At 36.6% G+C, this 20,186-nt stretch overlaps 1 protein-coding gene across 2 annotated transcripts in view; it reads left to right on the forward strand.

Annotated features, from left to right (window-relative positions):
* CAAP1 (caspase activity and apoptosis inhibitor 1) overlaps window positions 1-20,186 on the forward strand; it is a 55,944-nt gene that overhangs the window by 19,245 nt on the left and 16,513 nt on the right. For both annotated transcript variants that reach the window (XM_019934911.3, XM_019934912.3), the window contains exon 5: window positions 13,796-13,869. In XM_019934911.3, the coding sequence (XP_019790470.1) occupies window positions 13,796-13,869 (74 nt within the window). The remainder of the gene's footprint in view (window positions 1-13,795; window positions 13,870-20,186) is intronic.

Below are 20,186 nucleotides of genomic sequence, written 5' to 3' on the forward strand. Positions count from 1 at the left end.
CCATACAAATTGTGAAATTTTTTATTCTAGTTCTGTGAAAAACGCCAGTAGTTGGATAGGGATTGCATTGAATCTGTAGATTGCTTTGGGTAGTAGAGTCATTTTCACAATGTTGATTCTTCCGATCCAAGAACATGGTATATCTCTCCATCTATTTGTATCATCTTTAATTTCTTTCATCAGTGTCTTATAATTTTCTGCATACACGTCTTTTGTCTCCTTAGGAAGGTTTATTCCTAGATATTTTATTCTTTTTGTTGCAATGGTAAATGGGAATGTTTTCTTAATTTCACTTTCAGATTTTTCATCATTAGTGTATAGGAATGCTAGAGATTTCTTAGCATTTATTTTGTATCCTGCAACTTTACCAAATTCATTGAATAGCTCTAGTAGTTTTCTGGAAGCATCTTTAGGATTCTCTATATATAGTATCACGTCATCCGCAAACAGTGACAGTTTTACTTCTTCTTTTCCGATTTGGGTTCCTTTTATTTCTTTTTCTTCTCTGACTGCTGTGGCTAAAACGTCCAAAACTATGTTGAATAATAGTGGTGAGAGTGGGAACCTTGTCTTGTTCCTGATCTTATTGGAAATGGTTTCAGGTTTTCACCATTGAGGACGAGGTTGGCTGTGGGTTTGTCATATATGGCCTTTATTATCTTGAGGAAAGTTCCATCTGTGCCTACTTTCTGGAAGGTTTTTATCCTAAATGGGTGTTGAATTTTGTCAAAAGCTTTCTCTGTATCTATTGAGATGAATATATGATTTATCTCCTTCAATTTGATAATATGGTGTATCACATTGATTGATTTGCATATATTGAAGAATCCTTGCATTCCTGGGATAAGCCCCACTTGATCATGGTGTATGATCCTTTTAATGTGCTGTTGGATTCTGTTTGCTAGTATTTTGTTGAGGATTTTTGCATCTATGTTCATCAGTGATATTGGCCTATAGTTTTCTTTCTTTGTGACATCTTTGTCTGGTTTTGGTATCAGGGAGATGGTGGTCTCGTAGAATGAGTTTGGGAGTGTTCCTCCCCCTGCTATATATTGGTAGAGTTTGAGAAGGATGGTTGTTAGCTCTTCTCTAAATGTTTGATAGAATTCACCTGTGAAGCCATCTGGTCCTGGGCTTTTGTTTGTTGGTAGATTTTTAATCACAGTTTGAATTTCAGTGCTTGTGATTGGTCTGTTCATATTTTCTATTTCTTCCTGGCTCAGTCTCGGAAGGTTGTGCCTTTCTAAGAATTTGTCCATTTCTTCCAGGTTGTCCATTTTATTGGCATAGAGTTGCTTGTAGTAATCTCTCATAATGCTTTGTATTGCTGCAGTGTAAGTTGTTACTTCTACTTTTTCATTTCTAAATCTATTGATTTGAGTCTTGTCCCTTTTTGTCTTGATGAGTCTGTCTAATGGTTTGTCAGTTTTGTTTATCTTCTCAGAAAACTAGCTTTTAGTATTATTGATCTTTGCTATCATTTCCTTCATTTCTTTTTCATTTATTTCTGATCTGATCTTTATGACTTCTTTCCTTCTGCTAACTTTGGGGTTTTTTTGTTCTTCTTTCTCTAATTGCTTTAGGTGTAAGGTTAGGTTGTTTATTTGAGGTGTTTCTTTTTTCTTAAGGGAGGATCGTATTGCTGTAAACTTCCCTCTTAAAACTGCTTTTGCTGTATCCCGTAGGTTTTGGGTCATCGTGTTTTCATTGTCATTTGTTTCGAGGTATTTTTTGATTTCCTCTTTGATTTCTTCAGTGATCTCTTGGTTATTGTGTATTGTTTAGCCTCCATGTGTTTGTATTTTTTTCAGATTTTTTCCTGTAATTGATATCTGGTCTCATAGCGTTGTGGTTGGAAAAGATACTTGATACGATTTTAATTTTCTTAAATTTACAAAGGCTTGATTTGTGACCCAAGATATGATCTTTCCTGGAGAGTGTTCCATGAGCACTTGAGAAGAATGTGTATTCTGTTGTTTTTGGATGGAATGTCCTATAAATATCAGTTAAGTCCATCTTGTTTAATGTATCATTTAAAGCTTGTGTTTATTTACGTATTTTCATTTTGGATGATTTGTCCATTGGTGAAAGTGGGGTGTTAAAGTCCCCTACTATTATTGTGTTACTGTCAATTTCCCCTTTTATGGCTGTTAGTATTTGCCTTATGTATTGAGGTGCTCCTATGTTGGGTGCATAAATGTTTACAATTGTTATATCTTCTTCTTGGATTGATCCCTTGATCATTATGTACTGTCCTTCTTTGTCTCTTCTAATAGTCTTTATTTTAAAGTCGATTTTGTCTGATGTGAGAATTGCTACTCCAGCTTTCTTTTGATTTCCATTTGCATGGAATATCTTTTTCCATCCCCTCACTTTCAGTCTGTACGTGTCCCTAAGTCTGAAGTGGGTCTCTTGTAGACAGCATATATACTGGTCTTATTTTTGTATCCAGTCTGTGTCTTTTGGTTGGAGCACTTAATCCATTTACATTCAAGGTAATTATCGATATGTTTGTTCCTATTACCATTTTCTTAATTGTTTTGGGTTTGTTATTGTAGATCTTTTCCTTCTCTTGTGTTTCCTGCCTAGAGAAGTTCCTTTAGCATTTGTTGTCAAGCTGCTTTGGTGGTGCTGAATTCTCTTAGCTTTTGCTTGTCTGTAAAGGTTTTAATTCCTCCATCAAATCTGAATGAGATCCATGCTGGGTAGAGTAATCTTGGTTGTAGGTTTTTCCCTTTCATCACTTTAAATATGTCCTGCTACTCCCTTCTGGCTTGCAGAGTTTCTCCTGAAAGATAAGCTGTTAACCTTATGGGGAATCTCTTGTGTGTTATTTGTTGTTTTTCCCTTGCTGCTTATAATATGTTTTCTTTGTATTTAATTTTTGATAGTTTGATTAATATGTGTCTTGGCGTGTTTCTCCTTGGATTTTTCCTGTATGGGACTCTCTGTGCTTCCTTGAGTTGATTAACTATTTCCTTTCCCATATTAGGGAAGTTTTCAACTATAATCTCTTCAAATATTTTCTCAGTCCCTTTCTTTTTCTCTTCTTCTACTGGGACCCCTGTAAGTCACATGTTGGTGCATTTAATATTGTCCCAGAGGTCTCTGAGACTGTCCTCAATTCTTTTCATTCTTTTTTCTTTATTCTGCTCTGCAGTAGTTATTTCACTATTTTATCTTCCAGGTCACTTATCCGTTCTTCTGCCTCAGTTATTCTGCTATTGATCCTTTCTAGACAATTTTTAATTTCATTTATTGTGTTATTCATCATTGTTTGTTTGCTCTTTAGTTCTTCTAGGTCCTTGTTAAACGTTTCTTGTATTTTCTCTTTTCTATTTCCAAGATTTTCGATCATCTTTACTATCATTATTCTGATTTCTTTTTCAGGTAGACTGCCTGTTTCCTCTTCATTTGTTACGTCTGGTGGGTTTTTAACTTGCTCCTTCATCTGCTGTGTGTTTTTCTGTCTTCATTTTGCTTAGGTTACTGTGTTTGGGGTCTCCTTTTTGCAGGCTGCAGGTTTGTAGTTCCCATTGTTTTTGGTGTCTGTCCCAAGTGGCTAAGGTTGGTTCAGTGGGTTGTGTAGGCTTTCTGGTGGAGGGGACTAGCGCCTGTGTCCTGGTTGATGAGGCTGGATCTTGTCTTTCTGGTGGGCAGGTCCACGTCTGGTGGTGTGTTTTGGCGTGTCTGTGACCTTATGATTTTAGGCAACCCCTCTGCTAATGGATGGGGTTGTGTTCCTGTCTTGCTAATTGTTTGGCATAGGGTGTCCAGCACTGTAGCTTGCTGGTCGTTGAGTGAAGCTGAGTCTTGGCGTGGAGATGGAGATCTCTGGGAGATTTTTGCCGTTTGACATTCCGTGTGGCTGGGAGGTCTCTTGTGGACAAGTGTCCTGAACTTGGGTCTCCCACCTCAGAGGCACAGCCCTGACGCCTGGCTGGAGCACCAAGAGCCTTTCATCCTCACAGCTCAGAATAAAAGGGAGAAAAAATAGAAAGAAAGAAGATAAAATAAAATTTAAAAAAATAAAGTAAAATAAAGTTATTAAAATAAAAAATTATTAAGAAAAAATTTTTAAAAAGTTAAAAAAAGCAAACACACACAAAAAACAGACGGAACCCTAGGACAAATGGTAAAAGCAAAGCTATACAGACGAAATCACACACAGAAGCATACACACAAAAGGAGAAAAAGGGAAAAATATATATATATATCTTTGCTCCCAAAGCCCACCTCCTCAGTTTGGGATGATTCATTGTCTATTCAGGTATTCCACAGATGCAGGGTACATCAAGTTGATTGTGGAGATTTAATCCTCTGCTCCTGAGGTTGCTGGGAGAAATTTCCCTTTCCCTTCTTTTTTTGCACAGCTCCTGGGGCTCAGCTTTGAATTTGGCCCCGCCTCTGCGTGTTGGTCGCCTGAGGGCATCTGTTCTTCGCTCACACAGGACGGGGTTAAAGGAGCCGCTGATTTGGCAGCTCTGGCTCACTCAGGCCTGGGGGAGGGAGGGGTATGGATGCAGGGCGAGCCTGCAGCAGCAGAGGCCTTCGTGACATTGCACCAGCCTGAGGCACACCATGTGTTCTCCCGGGGAAGTTGTCTCTGGATCCCGGGACCATGGCAGTGGCGGGCTGCACAGGCTCCCAGGAGGGGAGGTCTGGAGAGTGACCTCTGCTTGCACACAGACTTCTTCGTGGTGGCAGCAGCAGTCTTAGAGTCCCATGCCCGTCTCTGGGGTCCGCGCTGATAGCCGCGGCTCGTGCCCGTCTCTGGAGCTCCTTTAAGGGGTGCTCTTAATCCCCTCTCCTTGTGCACCAGGAAACAAAGAGGCCAGAAGAGTCTCTTGCCTCTTCGGCAGCTCCAGACTTTTCCCGGACTCCCTACCCGCTAGCTGTGGCGCATTGGCCCCCTTCAGGCTGTGTTCACGCCTCCAACCCCAGTCCTCTCCCTGCTCTCCAAGCCCGAGCCTCAGCTCCCAGCCCCGCCCGTTCCGGCGGGTGAGCAGACAAGCCTCTCGCGCTGGTGAGTGCTGGTCGGCACCGATCCTCTGTGCGGGAATCTCCCCGCTTTGCCCTCCGCACCCCTGTTGCTGCGCTCTCCTCCGTGGCTCGGAAGCTTCCCCCCTCCGCCACCCGCAGTCTCCGCCCATGAAGGGCCTTTCTAGTGTGTGTAAACCTTTCCTCCTTCGCAGCTCCCTCCCACTGGTGCAGGTCCCATCCCTATTCTTTTGTCTCTGTTTATTCTTTTTTCTTTTGCCCTACCCAGGTACGTGGGGAGTTTCTTGCCTTTGGGGAGGTCTGAGGTCTTCTGCCAGTGTGCAGTAGATGTTCTGTAGGAGTTGTTCCACATGTAGATGTATTTACGATGTATTTGTGGGAAGGTAGGTGATCTCTGCGTCTTAGTCTTCCGCCATCTTGAAGCTCCTCCTATATGTAACTTTTAAAAGTGTTTCCCTGTGTTAATAAAATATTTTTTTTTTCAGTTAAGTGATACCATCTTGTCCGAGTTAGACAAAAGGGACTTCACTGTATTAGGTTGTTCTTGTGTTTATTTTTTTATTACGAAAATTGTCAAGTGTATAGAAAAGTAGAGAGAACAGTATAATGAAACCCCCAAATAACTATTGCCTAGGCCTAACAATTATTACAGTTTTCCATATTTATTTTATCTATTTTCTTGAAGTACTGTAAGTTGATTCTACATATTTATGTTTGAATTTTCAGCAAATGAGGACATTTTCCCACATAGCCATATATCTTGCGTGTGTTATTTAACAGCTTATTTATTTGAATGGTAAATGTATGCGCATAGTATAAAGTTTTTTAAAGTATACAGTGAAAATAAGTCTCACTCTTTTTTCTGTTCCCCATTCTGAATCCCTTCTTGTAGGCAACCACAGTAAACCAGTTTCTTGTGTATCCTCCCAGAGAAATTGTATACATTTACAAATGTATAAGTGTATGTATAGTTTTTCTTGTCACGCAAATGGTAGCATACTGTGCAAACTGTTCCATACCCTTTTTTGTTTAATTTTTTCCATTTAATAGTATGACTTTTTTGGATTTTGTTCTACGTAGTGCATATAAGGCTTCATACACACACACACGCGCACACACACACACACCTGTATACTATTCCATTGTTGAATATAGCAAAAGTCTATAGACATTTAAGTGTTTACTGTCTTCTGTTACTGTATATGTTGAGTATCTCTGTATATAAGTAATCTTGTTCTTCTGGACATTTAAGTGTTTACTGTCTTCTGTTACTGCGTATGATATGAGTATCTCAGTATGTAAGTCATCTTGTTCTTCTGTGATTATATAAAGCCCTATAAGTTAATTGTTGGATCAGATGTTTGGGCATTTGAAATTTTAATAGATACTGCCTAATTGACTTTCAGAGTTTAAACCAATTTATACCCCTCCCCCAAAATGTGGAATACATGTTTTCATATACTTTAGCTAATATAATGTTATCTAACATTTTGATCTTTGTTCATCTGATAGGTAAAAAAGGATATCTCATTGGAATTTTAATTTATATTCTCTGAGTGAAATTGACTGTTTTTCCATATATTACAAAGCTATTTGAATTTCCTTTTTCTGTGAGCTTTGTCATTTTTGTTTACCTTGTGTGTGTATGTATGTAGAGGGCTTTGGTCTTTTTTTTTAAATTAATTTATTTTATTATTATTATTTGTTTTGGGCGCACTGGGTCTTTGTTGGGGTGCATGAGCTTTCTCTAGTTGCGGTGAGTGGAGGCTACTCTTCATTGCGGTGCACAGGCTTCTCTTTGCTGTGGCTTCTCTTGTTGCAGAGCATGGGCTCTAGGCGCACAGGTTTCAGTAGTTGCAGCATGCAGGCTCAGTAGTTGCAGTATGCGGGCTCAGTAGTTGTGGCTCACGGGCTCTAGAGCACATGCTCAGTAGTTGTGGCACATGGGCTTAGTTGCTCCACTGCATGTGAGATCTTCCTGGACCAGGGATTGAATCCATGTCCCCTGCATTGGCAGGAGGATTCTTAACCACTGTGCCACCAGGGAAGTCCCCTCTGGTCTTTTTAATCCGTTGTTTGTGATGTGGGTTGCAATTTTTTTTCTTTTTGCTTGTTGCTTTTTTTTTTTTTACTTTGTTTATGGCTTTTATTGTTCTTTTGCACATGCATAAATATTTCATGTTTATGTAGTCTGATTTTATCAATCTTTTATGGTTCCTGGGTTTTATATTTACAAAAGTCCTTCTCTATTCTGAAATTATAAAAAGTATTTTTCATACTTTCTCTTAGTACTTTATGGTTTTTTAAAATGTTTAAATCTTTGATTCATTTGGAATTTGTTTTGGTTACCAGTTGTATTTGCTCATGTCTGTCTTTTCATTGAAATTTTCCACTGTAAAATAATAATTCTGTCTTGATGATTTAATAGCATATCTTAGTTTTTCCAATAGAAAGAAGTATTTTCCTATGAGGTCTTGGGGTCAAATTTTGAATGAAAACTGACCTGATACTTTGAGATATAGATGATGGCAACGTATAATTTTCAATATTACTGCTTGGAGAACTATTTCTTTAAGTAGGAGAAAATCTGCATAAATGTAAAGAATGAAGGTTCTAGAGTTAAACTGCCTGCACTTTTAGCAGCAGAATTCCACAGCTTACTATCTCTCTGACCTTTGGCAAGTTAGTTAACCTCTCTGGGCCTCAATTTCCTTGTTTGGAGAATAGGGGTAATATCAGTACCTACTCACAGGATTGTGATGATGATTAAATGGGAAGAGATTGTAAAGTGCTTAGAATAGTAGTTGTTGAAACGCATTGAAAAAAATGTTGCTGTATTTGCTCTAGAATTTTTACTATGAATCACTGAATTTTTACTTTGAGTCACACAATCACTGTTCTTAAAATTCCACTTTACATTGATGAGTATTGGGGATTCCCTTCTCCAAATTCCTTTTATGAAAGCCTAAAGAAAGCAAAAGAATTCATTGTGATTTTTAAAATTATTATTCTTTACTGCTACTGCTTTTTAAAAATTTATTGCTTACAAGTGTCTAACTTTTTCATTTATTACAAACATAGTTTAAATTAAGAGAAAACTATTGTATACATATTTTAAAGCATAAAAGGATTTTTTTCACAAATGAGATCAATTTGTTAAATTGCCATTACTTCTGTATGCTAAATTCTTTTAGACATAGTATATGTATTATAAAGGGCTTGACTGTGTGCTTTTTGGCTGGTAAAGGGTAATAAATTGGTTATCTGTACACCACTTATGTTCTTGTGTCCTTCTAAATTAGCTGTAATACTTAGGCAGACTATTCTATATAATAACTTTATCAGAAATAACAGAATACGTTTTTCAGAAAACCTTCACAGAAAGTACTACTAATCATTGACAGTATTGCGACTTAATGCTTAGATAGGACTCCACATTCAAAGTAGTAGGATATTTACACATCCTACTTGTGCACCTTTAAATAAAGCACTTATAAAGTGATCTCATACAAATTTTAAAACTGGAAAAGGCTTGAAAGCAGGAATATAGGGATAGAACAAAGAGGAGAACCTCTGTGATTCCCTTTAGTCACTTTTATATAGATTAGAGCCCCCATTTAGAGAATTGACTTATTTACAAAAACTTGGAGTTGTGGGGGGCAATTTATAGAATGAATTCTTAGAGAATCATGGATCAGAGAAACTGGAGTATGGTAACTGATTTTTGGAATTATGTTATTTGGGGAAAAGAAATGGAAACAAGGGTTAAATTTTGCTATCTTGAGGAATGAGCTTGCTGAGGGAAACACTAGAGATGTGAATTTATTTGCTATTTGGAAAGGCCCTTTGAGAAAGATTGTTTTGCTCCATTCCATAGTGTTTGAGGGTTACATTTGAGCACTAGGTGATTTCATTTTTCTGAACTTGTTCTAAGGCTTTGTGGTACCCCAACTTAAAAAATATTAACAGTGTAATTTAGATACAAAAATATTAAAAGTGTAATTTAGATAAAAGTGTAATTTAGTTTTGGTTTTTTTTTTTTTTACTATATAGTTATGCAGGTTTGGACAAATTTATCTACCATCACAGCCACAATATAGACCCGTTCCATCATACCCAGAATTTCCCCCATGGCTCTTTGTAGTCCACTCCTTCTCCTGTGTCCAACCCTTGACAACCTGATTTATGTCCTCACACTTTTTCTTTTTCCGGAATGTCATATAGATAAATACAGTATATAGGCTTCTTTCACTTAGCATAATGCATTTGAGATTCACTTATGTTGCTGTGTATATAAGTAGTTCCTTCCTTTTCCTTGCTGAGTAGTTGATATTCCATTGCGTGGGTGAACCACAGTTTGCTTATCCATTCTCCAGTTCAGGTAATATAGTAGGCAGAAAAATGACTCTCTAATCTCCAGAACGTAAGAATGTGTTACTTTATATATTGAGAAAAGGGACGTTACAGATTTGGTTAAGGTTAAGGACTTTGAGATGGGGAGATTATCCTGGATTATCCAGGTTATCCCAGTCTCGTCACACTGAGTTATTAAAAGTGGAAGAGGAAGACAGAAGAAGAGTAGGTCAGAGAGATGTGACATGAGAAGACCTTGACTGGAAGCTGGGTAAGCAGCAAGGCAACAGGGATTTTGGCCCTACCATCTCAGGGAACAAATTTATGCCAACAATCCAAATGAGCAGGAAATGAATTCTCCCCTAGAGTCTCCAGAAAAGAGTGCAGCCTGTGGACACTGATTTTAGTCCAGTGAGACCCCTCCCAGACTTCTGACCTACAGAGCGGTGATACACATTTACGTTGTTGTTTTAAACTATTGACCATATATGTGTTAGATCTGTTTCTGTACTCTATTCTGTTTTATTAATCCAGATGTTTATCCTTTCTCTAATACCATTACTATCTTGGTTACTGTAGCTTTTTACTCTTGAAATGTGATAGTGTGCATCCTTAAACTTGGTTATTCTTTTTCACAATTGTTTTGGCTACTCTAGTTTCTTTGCCTGTCTCTTATTTTTAATAGTAGAAAGCTCATAACATGATAAGCTGGCATCATTCAGCCTCTAGTTTTACTCCCAGGATAGTGGCGAGAACCAAGGGTATATCTATCGTTATGCCAGTTTGCCTGATTCTTTGTTAGCTGACTTTTTCCAAAGTGGGAGGAATCCTTCTGGTTTGGTTCTCTCTTTATCCTTCTGTTGAGGTCTCTTCCCAGTATTTTTCTTTTAGACAAGAAATTGATTTTTTTTTTCTGTTTAGCAATATATTTTAAACCTTAGTAATTCACATGTGTGGTTGTTCTTGATTAAGTCCTACAGATCTCCCCAGTGTATTACTCTGATTTTAAAAAACAAATTCATTGGAGTTATAAGAAAGCATCACTCATAGAACCATATTTGGAGTAAAAGAAAGAAAGTTGGACTGATATTGGTTTGAGAACTTAAATCCCAAGGATAGATACAGGGCTCTTTTATAATTCAAGGCCAAGATTGTAAATTAAGGTGCTTTAAGGAGCATTGCAGATGGGAGAAGAGAATTGGGGAAATAAAAACTGTCTTTTTTTTTTCTTAATGGAAAAGACGACAAAAAACATTGCAAGATTCTTAACCCAAGCCAGATTTTTAGTGTGTTCCTTCCCTTCCCCCTTTTTTCTCTTCACCTCTTCTCTCTCCAGTTGTTATAAAATTCTTATATGGTTTTAAAGCGTTTGATAGAAATATTTAAATGTAATTTAACTATAAATTGGAATTCCTTTAGTTTTCCTAACTCTGACACTTAGTATGTTTTATTATGTTGGGGGAGACATAATTTTCTTACACTTTAAGACATTTCCTTTTTTGTTTCTGTCTTGCCTTTTATGCTCTTTAGTGAAAATGTTTAAATTGCATTACAGAACTCTGAATGTGTATGATAATTTTAGTTGCAAATCTACGTCTTGGAAAAATTAAAATTCCAAACTATTTTCTGGAACATTTTTTCAGCTTCAGATGGTAGTGATGTAAAAGCATCTAGCTTTTCACTTTTCAGCCACAAGGTGGTGTACTACCTCTACTGTCTGAAGTTTTTTTTGGTGATTTTCTTCAGCAGTCTGATCAAATCCAACTTAAGAGAAAACAGAACATTATAAACATTCACTTTGGGCAATAAAAAAATTTGTTTATGACAGCAGATAGACTTTATAGAGGGGTCCAGTTTTATTTGAAGGGGATTCAAGGAGCTTTCACAGAGAAAATCAAATAATGCATAAAATAATGCACTTCACTACATTATTATTAATTTAAAATTTTTATTTGGAAATAATTTCAGAATTATTAAAATGTTGCAGGAATAAGAATAGTACAAGAAACATACATATATTCTGTACCTGGATTTACCTATTATTAACATTTAGTCCCATTTGCACACCTTCTCTTTATATACTTGTATATTTTCTTCTGAAACATTTGAGGCTAAGTTACATACATCATGACACTTTACCTCTAAATACTACATTGTACTTTTCCTAAAATAGTGATATTCTTTTTCATATAACTGCGATACATTGTTAACTTCAGTAAATTCAGCTTTAGTAAATTTAACATTGATACTTTTATCCAATCTGCCATCAGTATTTTAGTTTGTCACTTGATTCAGTAATATCCTTTATAATGTTTTCCCCTCCAGTTGAGCAGTCTCAAGTCAGTTATAACATTTAATTGTCATGACTCTTTAGCCTCCTTTAACCTGGCATATTTCCACAGCCTTTCTTTGTCTTTTATAACATTGACTTTAACTCCCCTCCCTCTTTTTAATAGAACATTACTCATTTCCACTTGCAGTTTGTCTCATGATTCCTCATGATATAGATTATACATTCTCAGCTATAATGTTGCGTGAGTGATGTTGTGTCTTTATTAGGTATTGCATATGCCCATGGTCCTTTTAATGGTGATGTTACATTATGTTTTTGTTCAAGTCATTTTTTGAAAAAGTTAGGTGTATGTGTTTAGAAGAGAAATAAGTGCCATTCAGGTATTAGAGCAAACAAACATTTTCTCTAAAGGAATATACTTAGAAATAGATAAATGTTCCCAGTAGGTAAAGTCTAATTTGACGTAAGGCTTGAGGTGGCATATTTTAACTTATTCTTTTTTTTTTTTTTTTTTCTTTTTTTTTGGCTGCGTTGGGTCGTCATTGCTGTGCTTGGGCTTTCTTTAGTGGTGGCGAGCGGGGGCTACTCTTCGTTGCAGTAGCTTCTCTTGCCATGGGCTCTAGGCATGCAGACTTCAGTAGTTGTGGCTCGTGGACTCTAGAGCGCAGGCTCAGTAGTTGTGGTGCACTGGCTTAGTTGCTCCATGGCATGTGGGATCTTCCTGGACCAGGGATCGAACCCTTGTCCCCTGCATTGGTAGGCAGATTCTTAACCACTGTGCCACCAGGGAAGTCCCCTTTGCAAAGCTTTTAATGTGGTATATTGGCATTTAATCTGCCCCTAGATTGCCAGGGTGTGTTGTTGATATCCTCCTTGGGATCTGCTAGTCATTCTGGTGAAAGAATAAAATCTGAGTAGGCAACATTAGACAGAAAGAAGGATAAAAAATGGAGCTATCTTAATTATAAATCTCTAAGATGTCATAGTACCAAGTTAAATATTTTCATAGTTTCTATTTGAGTTTGTACTGTATTAGTAAAATTTTAATACAGAACAAACTTATAAGTGCCAAATGTGTTGACTGGAAAGAAAATTGTAAACTTCTCAAAGAAATAATCGCAAGTCTTTATCCTTTAGTTATTTGAGGGATTTGTTATTAAGTGGATATAAAAAGTTTTGTGAATACGAAAATTTCCTAGATATTTCTAGTATGTTAGTCTTAGGGTGTGTATAAAAATTCTCAGAAGGTAATAGATATGTATTTTAAAGAAGATAATTATTTTGAATATTTACAATAATTAATGTCTTGACTTTTGCTGTAAAGTATTTGTAACATCAATATTATAATGGTATAATGCTCTCTAAGAAAGAGTATTAGTTTAGTTTACAGCTCTTTTGCAGAAATAGTGAATCAAGAACTTTTTTTATGGCATGATCTTATACATAATCCATTTACTTTGATTACATATGTATATTACAAATAAGATATGTATTTTCCACATCCTGTAGACACCAAAGCATTTGAGGTATGAAATTAGATGAATATAAAATAATTTGAGGCTTCCCTGGTGGCGCAGTGGTTGAGAGTCCGCCTGCCGATGCAGGGGACACGGGTTTGTACCCCAGTCCGGGAGGATCCCACATGCTGCGGAGCAGCTGGGCCCGTGAGCCATGGCCGCTGAGCCTGCGCGTCCGGAGCCTGTGCTCCGCAATGGGAGAGGCCACAACAGTGAGAGGCCTGCGTACAGCAAAAACAAACAAACAAAAATAATTTGAATGCCAGAGTGCCCATTAAATTTAACAGTTGAACTTGAAAAATTACTAGATTCTTCTGTGAGTTATGACTTCTCCCATCAGCTACCCTGCAGAGTATTGGAAGGGAGAGAAAATTAACCTCGGTATTCATTCCAGGTTTGTTCCTTGATTTTACAAAGTATACTACTTAAATTGGTAGTAGTTTATAGCCGCTGCTTCTGACCCTTGTATACATGTTTCTGAGTTTCCAGAATGTACTGAATGGTACCCTGGGGGCTGAGAAGAATTCACTGTCTTCTCAAGTGTATAACTTAATTCTAGGAACCTCAGCAGTAAATATTATTTCATTGAATAATGTTTAAAAGATTGTTTTTATTTATTTTCATTCCTCAGACAAGACATCTGTATAGATTCTACCTCATCCCTGAGAGAGAACAAGCAACCTGAAGGTTTGGAATTAAAACAAGGTATGGATCACGTACTTAACTTTTTCTGTAACATTTTACCTGAAAATTATAAGCATTTTACCAATAATAAATTTTCACAGTCTTCCAGTTTGCCCCCATTTTATAGATAGGGAAACAAAATAGTTTATTTAGTCTAAGATCAAGAGTAAGATATACATCCTTTATTTCATGACTCCTTTAGCCATTGGAGTGGTTCTGTCTTAGTGCTGTATGGTTACAGATGCCAACAGAAAGGTGTCATTTTTGAATAGTTTTAATTCAGTAATCTATTATATATTCTCACCTCCAAGATACTGTAGCTGTGTTAACTGGATATCTTTGGGTTGTATATGGGGAGAAAGTTTTATAGAGTAACTTTTTTCTGTCTTTTTTTTTGCTAGATATTTTATCCTTGTTTACTTTCTTCCTCATATATTATTTTCTATAAATCAGTAATTTTTGACATTACCAGCTAACAGAAGTAAAATGGTAGTTGTTATTTATTCAAGCCAGGTAGATGAATAGGGCTAATCTTTTAGATGTCTTTTTGTTGTTGTTGTTGTTTTCTCATGCCTAGTAGGGAAAACTGAATGTAAAAATAAATTTTTACTAGTTAGTCAAAGATTACTTCACATTTTTCCATTTTTCTGATGAAAATTACTTCACAGCAGTGAGAATCTGTTGCAGCCAAGAGGGTTATGTTGTTTATTTTGTAGGCAGCTAGTCTTTGATGGCTTAGAATAGTTTCTCTAAAACTTGAATCATAAGAACTTATTTGGTAGAGAGAAACAGGTCATCAGTTTACTTAGGCAGAATTTCTTTTTTTAAGCCGTGGCCTGTACTACTAATGCTTAATTAAGAAAGGGAGGGACTTCCCTGGTGGCACAGTAGTTAAGAATCCACCTGCCAGTGCAGGGGACACGGGTTCGATCCCTGGTCCCGGAAGATCCCACATGCTGCTGAGCCACTATGCCGGTGCACCGCAACTACTGAGCCTGCTCTCTAGAGCCACAGGCCACAACTGCTGAGCCCTTGTGCCACAACTACTGAAGCCCACTGTGCCTAGAGCCCGTGCTTTGCAACAAGAGAAGCCACCATAATGAGAAGCCTGCACACGGCAAAGAAGAGTATCCCCTGCTCGCCGCAACAAGAGAAGGCCCGTGTGCAGCAACGAAGACCCAATGCATCCAAAAATAAATAAATAAAATAAATAAATTAAAAACAAAAAAACAAAATATGTATTTAAAAGAAAAAGGGAAAACGTTGATTAATTAATTTTGTGATTCCTTCAGTTTATGTGTAGTGAGAACAAAATCTAGATTTTCTGTAATTCTAACTTACGTTCTCTGGTGTTTATAAATATTTCTGATGATTTTGAGAATTCCAGTGCCAGACAAAATTACATCTTTGTGCCCTTATCCTTCTCAGCACCCCCACAGACAGAAACTCAGATTCATAGTTTTATTTACATTTGTTTGTCGTGTATCAATACATGCCAAGCACACATCGTTTCCATATAATGTAGTCATGGTCATTTAACTCTTATGCCCCATGTGTAATTTGACAGCACTACTATTGTTTCTGCCTTTGTTCTGTTCTTTGCATTTAATGAGCAGAAGGTGTGGAGACTGTGCTATTAAATTATCTGTGGAGAGAAGAACACCGTATACGTATACGTACAGCTGATGAACTTTGTTTTGCAGCAGAAACTAACACAAAATTGTAAAGCAATTATACTCCAATAAAGATGTTAAAAAAAATCCTGAAAAATAAATTTAAAAAAAGAATGCCATATAAAGGATAGAAAAGTCTAGAATGGGCAGGTTGATTCCAGTTCCCAGGGAAAAAGGAATGGAGACCTCATTGTGCACATTAGCCAGTGCTGCCCTCTAAGGGAAGGGGTTTTTCTGCTTCTGTGTTCAGGTACCTGGACCTCTCTTCAGAATTCCCTTCCTGGCGCTGACAGCCTATTTTGCTGTGATATATATATATTTTTTATGGTAACTTCAGTAATTGGAAAATTAGCAATGGAGGTGAAGAAGGAGAGAAAAATAACTCAGTAACCAGATATCACAAAGCCTAGTTTTTTATGCTCAGGAGCCTTTATAGACACTCTTGGGTTCTCACCTCAGCATCAGAAACATCAAGAACACACTGTCATCAGTAAGTGACAGCAAGCAGAGGAGAGGAAACAGGAGATCCAAGCACAGCAGTTACCATTTTGCAGTACAGTTCCTGTTCATACTGTAACTAAATTTGTAGAAAATGGTTAAATTAAATTTCAGCTCTTTTTAGAAAGCAGTGAAATAAGTGAAGTCTTTTAGAAAAATGCCTATGAAGTGGTTAAAATTTTAAATTTTGTTGCATAATGGGATAAACGTAAGTCATTTAGAAGACTCAATTATATGGAACTTTTTACAGACAAATATTAGTATAGCTGAAATCTGAACCAGATAGTAACTAACTTGCTTGGAGTTAACCAAGAAGGTGAGGTACCGCAGGAAACAAATCCTGACAGGCTCAATAATCAGTAAAGATTATTGCCTTTATTTATTTATTTATTTTTATTATTATTATTTTTTTGCGGTACACGGTCCTCTCACTGTTGTGGCCTCTCCCATTGTGGAGCACAGGCTCCGGACGCACAGGCTCAGCGGCCATGGCTCACGGGCCCAGCCGCTCCACAGCATGTGGGATCTTCCGGACCGGGGCACGAACCCGTGTCCCCTGCATCGGCAGGCGGACTCTCAACCACTGCGCCACCAGGGAAGCCCTTGCCTTTATTTTAAATGAACTAATATTGTCTGTCTTTAATATGCAGAACTTTCAAAATTGATTTAATATTATCTGTAACTTTCTATTTTTGCTTACAGTTATTAGCTCAATAAAAACAGAGCATAATTCTCCTTGTGAATGCGTTGTCATTTTATTTAATGGCTTGACCATTTAAGAAAATTAATTGAAGCTTACTTAGCACTAAAGTAACCCTTTGCTCAGTAGACCAAAATATAAAGCAGCACTGAATTTTCCCTTTGTTCTTTCAGGATAAAATAAATCTTATATGCCCTATTAATGGTATATGATATTGACAAGTTATTTAAATTATATTTTCAGTTTTTTCAGTTTCTAAAATACTCAATACTGAAAAACAGTGACTATGAATTAGGTAAATTGAAAATGGCATTTCTTTGTCTAGTACTGGTATTATTTATCTTATTGATAGGAAATTTATTTATGAAACTGGCTGTGCTGAAGGTATCAGATTGTACACTAACTTTCACCTTCACTGTGCAAACATTATTTAAATGTAAATATAATCTACTAGTTGATTGATTGGTCCTGTAGTAAAATAGGATTAGGATTAGTGTCCTAAGTCATTCATTTTTAGCAGGAGGGTAGTTGTATAAGAATGGTTTATATAAATTTTCTAAATTAGTCATTTGTGCTACAGTTAAGAAAAAAATGAAACTGCTGTTTGTCAAAGGTATTTAATGCATAGAAAATACTTTTAAAATATCAAACAAATCTTTGCTAATCTTAATGAGTTCTCTTCTATATATTTATCTATAAATAAATAAAGTTAAGACATTTAGTAATATTAAAACAATTTAAATTTTTGCTTTAAAGTTTACAACTGGGGTAAACTTTGTGTAATTTTGCAAATTATTCTCCTTTGTAACTTCAAGAATTAAAGTCTTATGTTTGCATTCCTTCTTGGAAATTGTTATGAGAAATTTTTTTTTTACTATACATGATTAATCAAATAGCTAAGTTAAAAATTGTGTATTTAGGTTGACGAGAAGAGTTGAGGTTTATAGTAGTCCCTTTAAAATATTTGAAGGGCTGTTAAATAGAAGACTGACTAGGCTTGTTCTGTATTGAGAATTTGAGAATAAAAGCAGGGCCAGTAGATAAGGTTATCATTAAACATGTTTGGATCGATTTATTTATTTCAAATAATCAGATGTATCAGAAAATGCATTGGGCTGCCTTCTGAGATACGTTCATCCCTATTGCTGAAGGTGTTTGAACACAGGTTGCACAAATGGCCACTTGGTGTTGCTGTTGTAGAGCAGATTCTCGCAATGTTTAAATATTTGGATGTTTGGCCTCGATCTTGAAGTTCCTTTCTATCAGATTTTCTAAAGAACAGGGCCTAGAGCAGTGTCTGCACTTGTGAAGAGTGCTTCTTAGTAACTGTTTTATTAAATTGTTTAATGGAAGAAGAATGAGATACACAATTTTTTCTATCTCTACATTTTTCTGTTAGAGAAAAAGATGTTTGAGTTTTTAGTCTTTAAGCTGTGTGATGGTTCCTTAAGATGCATTCATTTGAATACAGTTATAAAAATAAGTAATGTAACCACATGGTGTATAAAACGATTAAAATTAATAAGACATTGACTACATTTTACTCTGAATCTTTTACATTAACTTTCTCATGTGAAAATTATTCCTCTTTTCTATTAGAGAAAGATGTGCAAACACACACACAAAATGCACAGACTTTTGCTGTGGTTAGACTCAAATCTTGTCACTTTTTTTAAAGTAATGTAGTTGCCTCATGCAATTATATTTTGGCCTTCTAATTCAAGAGTTAATGAATGATAGGACTTCCCTGATGGCGCAGTGGTTAAGAATCCTGGGGTAGAGTGCAGGGCACACGGGTTTGATCCCTGTTCTCGGAAGATCCCACATGCCGCAGAGCAACTAAGCCCGTGTGCCACAACTACTGAGTCTGTGCTCTAGAGCCCGCGAGCCACAACTACTGGAGCCTGCATGCCACAACTACTGAAGCCCACGTGCCTAGAGCCAGTGCTTTGCAACAGGAGAAGCCACTGCAGTGAGAAGCCTGCATGCTGCAACAAGAGTAGCCCCTGCTCACAGCAACTAGAGAAAGCCTGTGCACTGCAACGAAGACCCAACGCAGCCAAAAATAAATAAATAAATTAATTAATTAATTAAAAAACAGTTAATGAATGATAGACAGCTTTAAGAATTACCTTGTTGAGAGCTTCAAGAATTTGAAAAGTAGACTTTAATAGGGGAAAATTGTTTTCAGTGGTTAAACCGTGTGATGAAAGTTTAGATAGGTATTTTCTTTGGGCTTCTTTCAGCCTTTCAGACCACTGGTCACCACGGTGTAATTATACATACTCCCTGGGAATGCAAGATAAAAATACTAGAGCTTCTAAAGTAAATAAATACATATAAACATATATTTAAACCTCTCCCTTTTAAAATTTTCAGTTACATGTATGTAATTGTAATGGTTCATATTAATTATGTATTAATTTATAAGTAAATAAAAAATATGTAGTTGGACAGGTACTTAAAAAATGTTTTCACTGATAGGTTTATGTAAATAATGAAGTTGAGAGACCACTCTTTTAGACTATTATAAAGGATTGATGGTGGCCATAATGTATTCATTTATTACTTCAAAAAAATTCAATTTTATATGGGATATTTTCCATCACTTAGCAAAGATTAAACGTAAAATTATGTGAGACTGTTTGAGTCCTTAAGGTGAGAGAGAAATGGAAAAACTCAATTTTTGTTCTTATTGCTTCTGTTGTTGTTCTGAGGTAGTACTGCACTAGGAGAAGGGAAGGTAGGTACGGAGAGGGACTAGAATAAAAAAGAATGAAGAAATCAGTTTGCAGTTACAAAGGGGTTGAGTTTTGCTGAAAAGAACTTTACAACCATGAAGGAATAAGTACAAGTTATAAAAAATTGAAAAGATAATGAGAAAAATGTCATCAGAGACTTTTATTGCACTGTAAAGGAAGAGAGAATGAAGATCATCAGTTAATTAAGTAGCATTTGTAGGCCAAAAGTTTTACGTGAAGAAGTCTGGATTGGCAGGTGAGCTCTGTGCTGCCTCTTCCTTTGAAAACCAAAATTGCAGGTAGGAGTGTTAGAGAGCTGAGGGGAAACTGAAAAGAAAGTGTTAGAAGGCTGTTCTGGAGTTGGAAGCAGAGAAGCATGTGTACTACTGATTTGTTTTCAAAGTTTGAGTCTAATTCCTTTCCTCCTTGCCCTTGATTATCTCCTTGACTGGCTCTAACAAATACGTATTCACAGAATGCAGCTTTTCAACACGAGTTAACTTCTTTAAAAGATTTAAAAAAACTTGTTCTGGGGAAATGTTATCCAGTTCAGCAATTGGTGAAGTAAGAAGAGATTGTGGTGTAACCATCGGTGTGGCATAAGAATTTACATTTCTTTTCTCATTCCTTTGAGCTTTTTCACAAGTTATTACCAGCAGTGACACCAACATGATCCTCCCTGCTTTTTAATTTGTCTCTTTCTATGAGTAGTAGTTGAATGAAAGG

The sequence above is a fragment of the Tursiops truncatus genome, chromosome 6 (assembly GCF_011762595.2).
Source record: "Tursiops truncatus isolate mTurTru1 chromosome 6, mTurTru1.mat.Y, whole genome shotgun sequence".
Classification (NCBI taxonomy): domain Eukaryota; kingdom Metazoa; phylum Chordata; class Mammalia; order Artiodactyla; family Delphinidae; genus Tursiops; species Tursiops truncatus.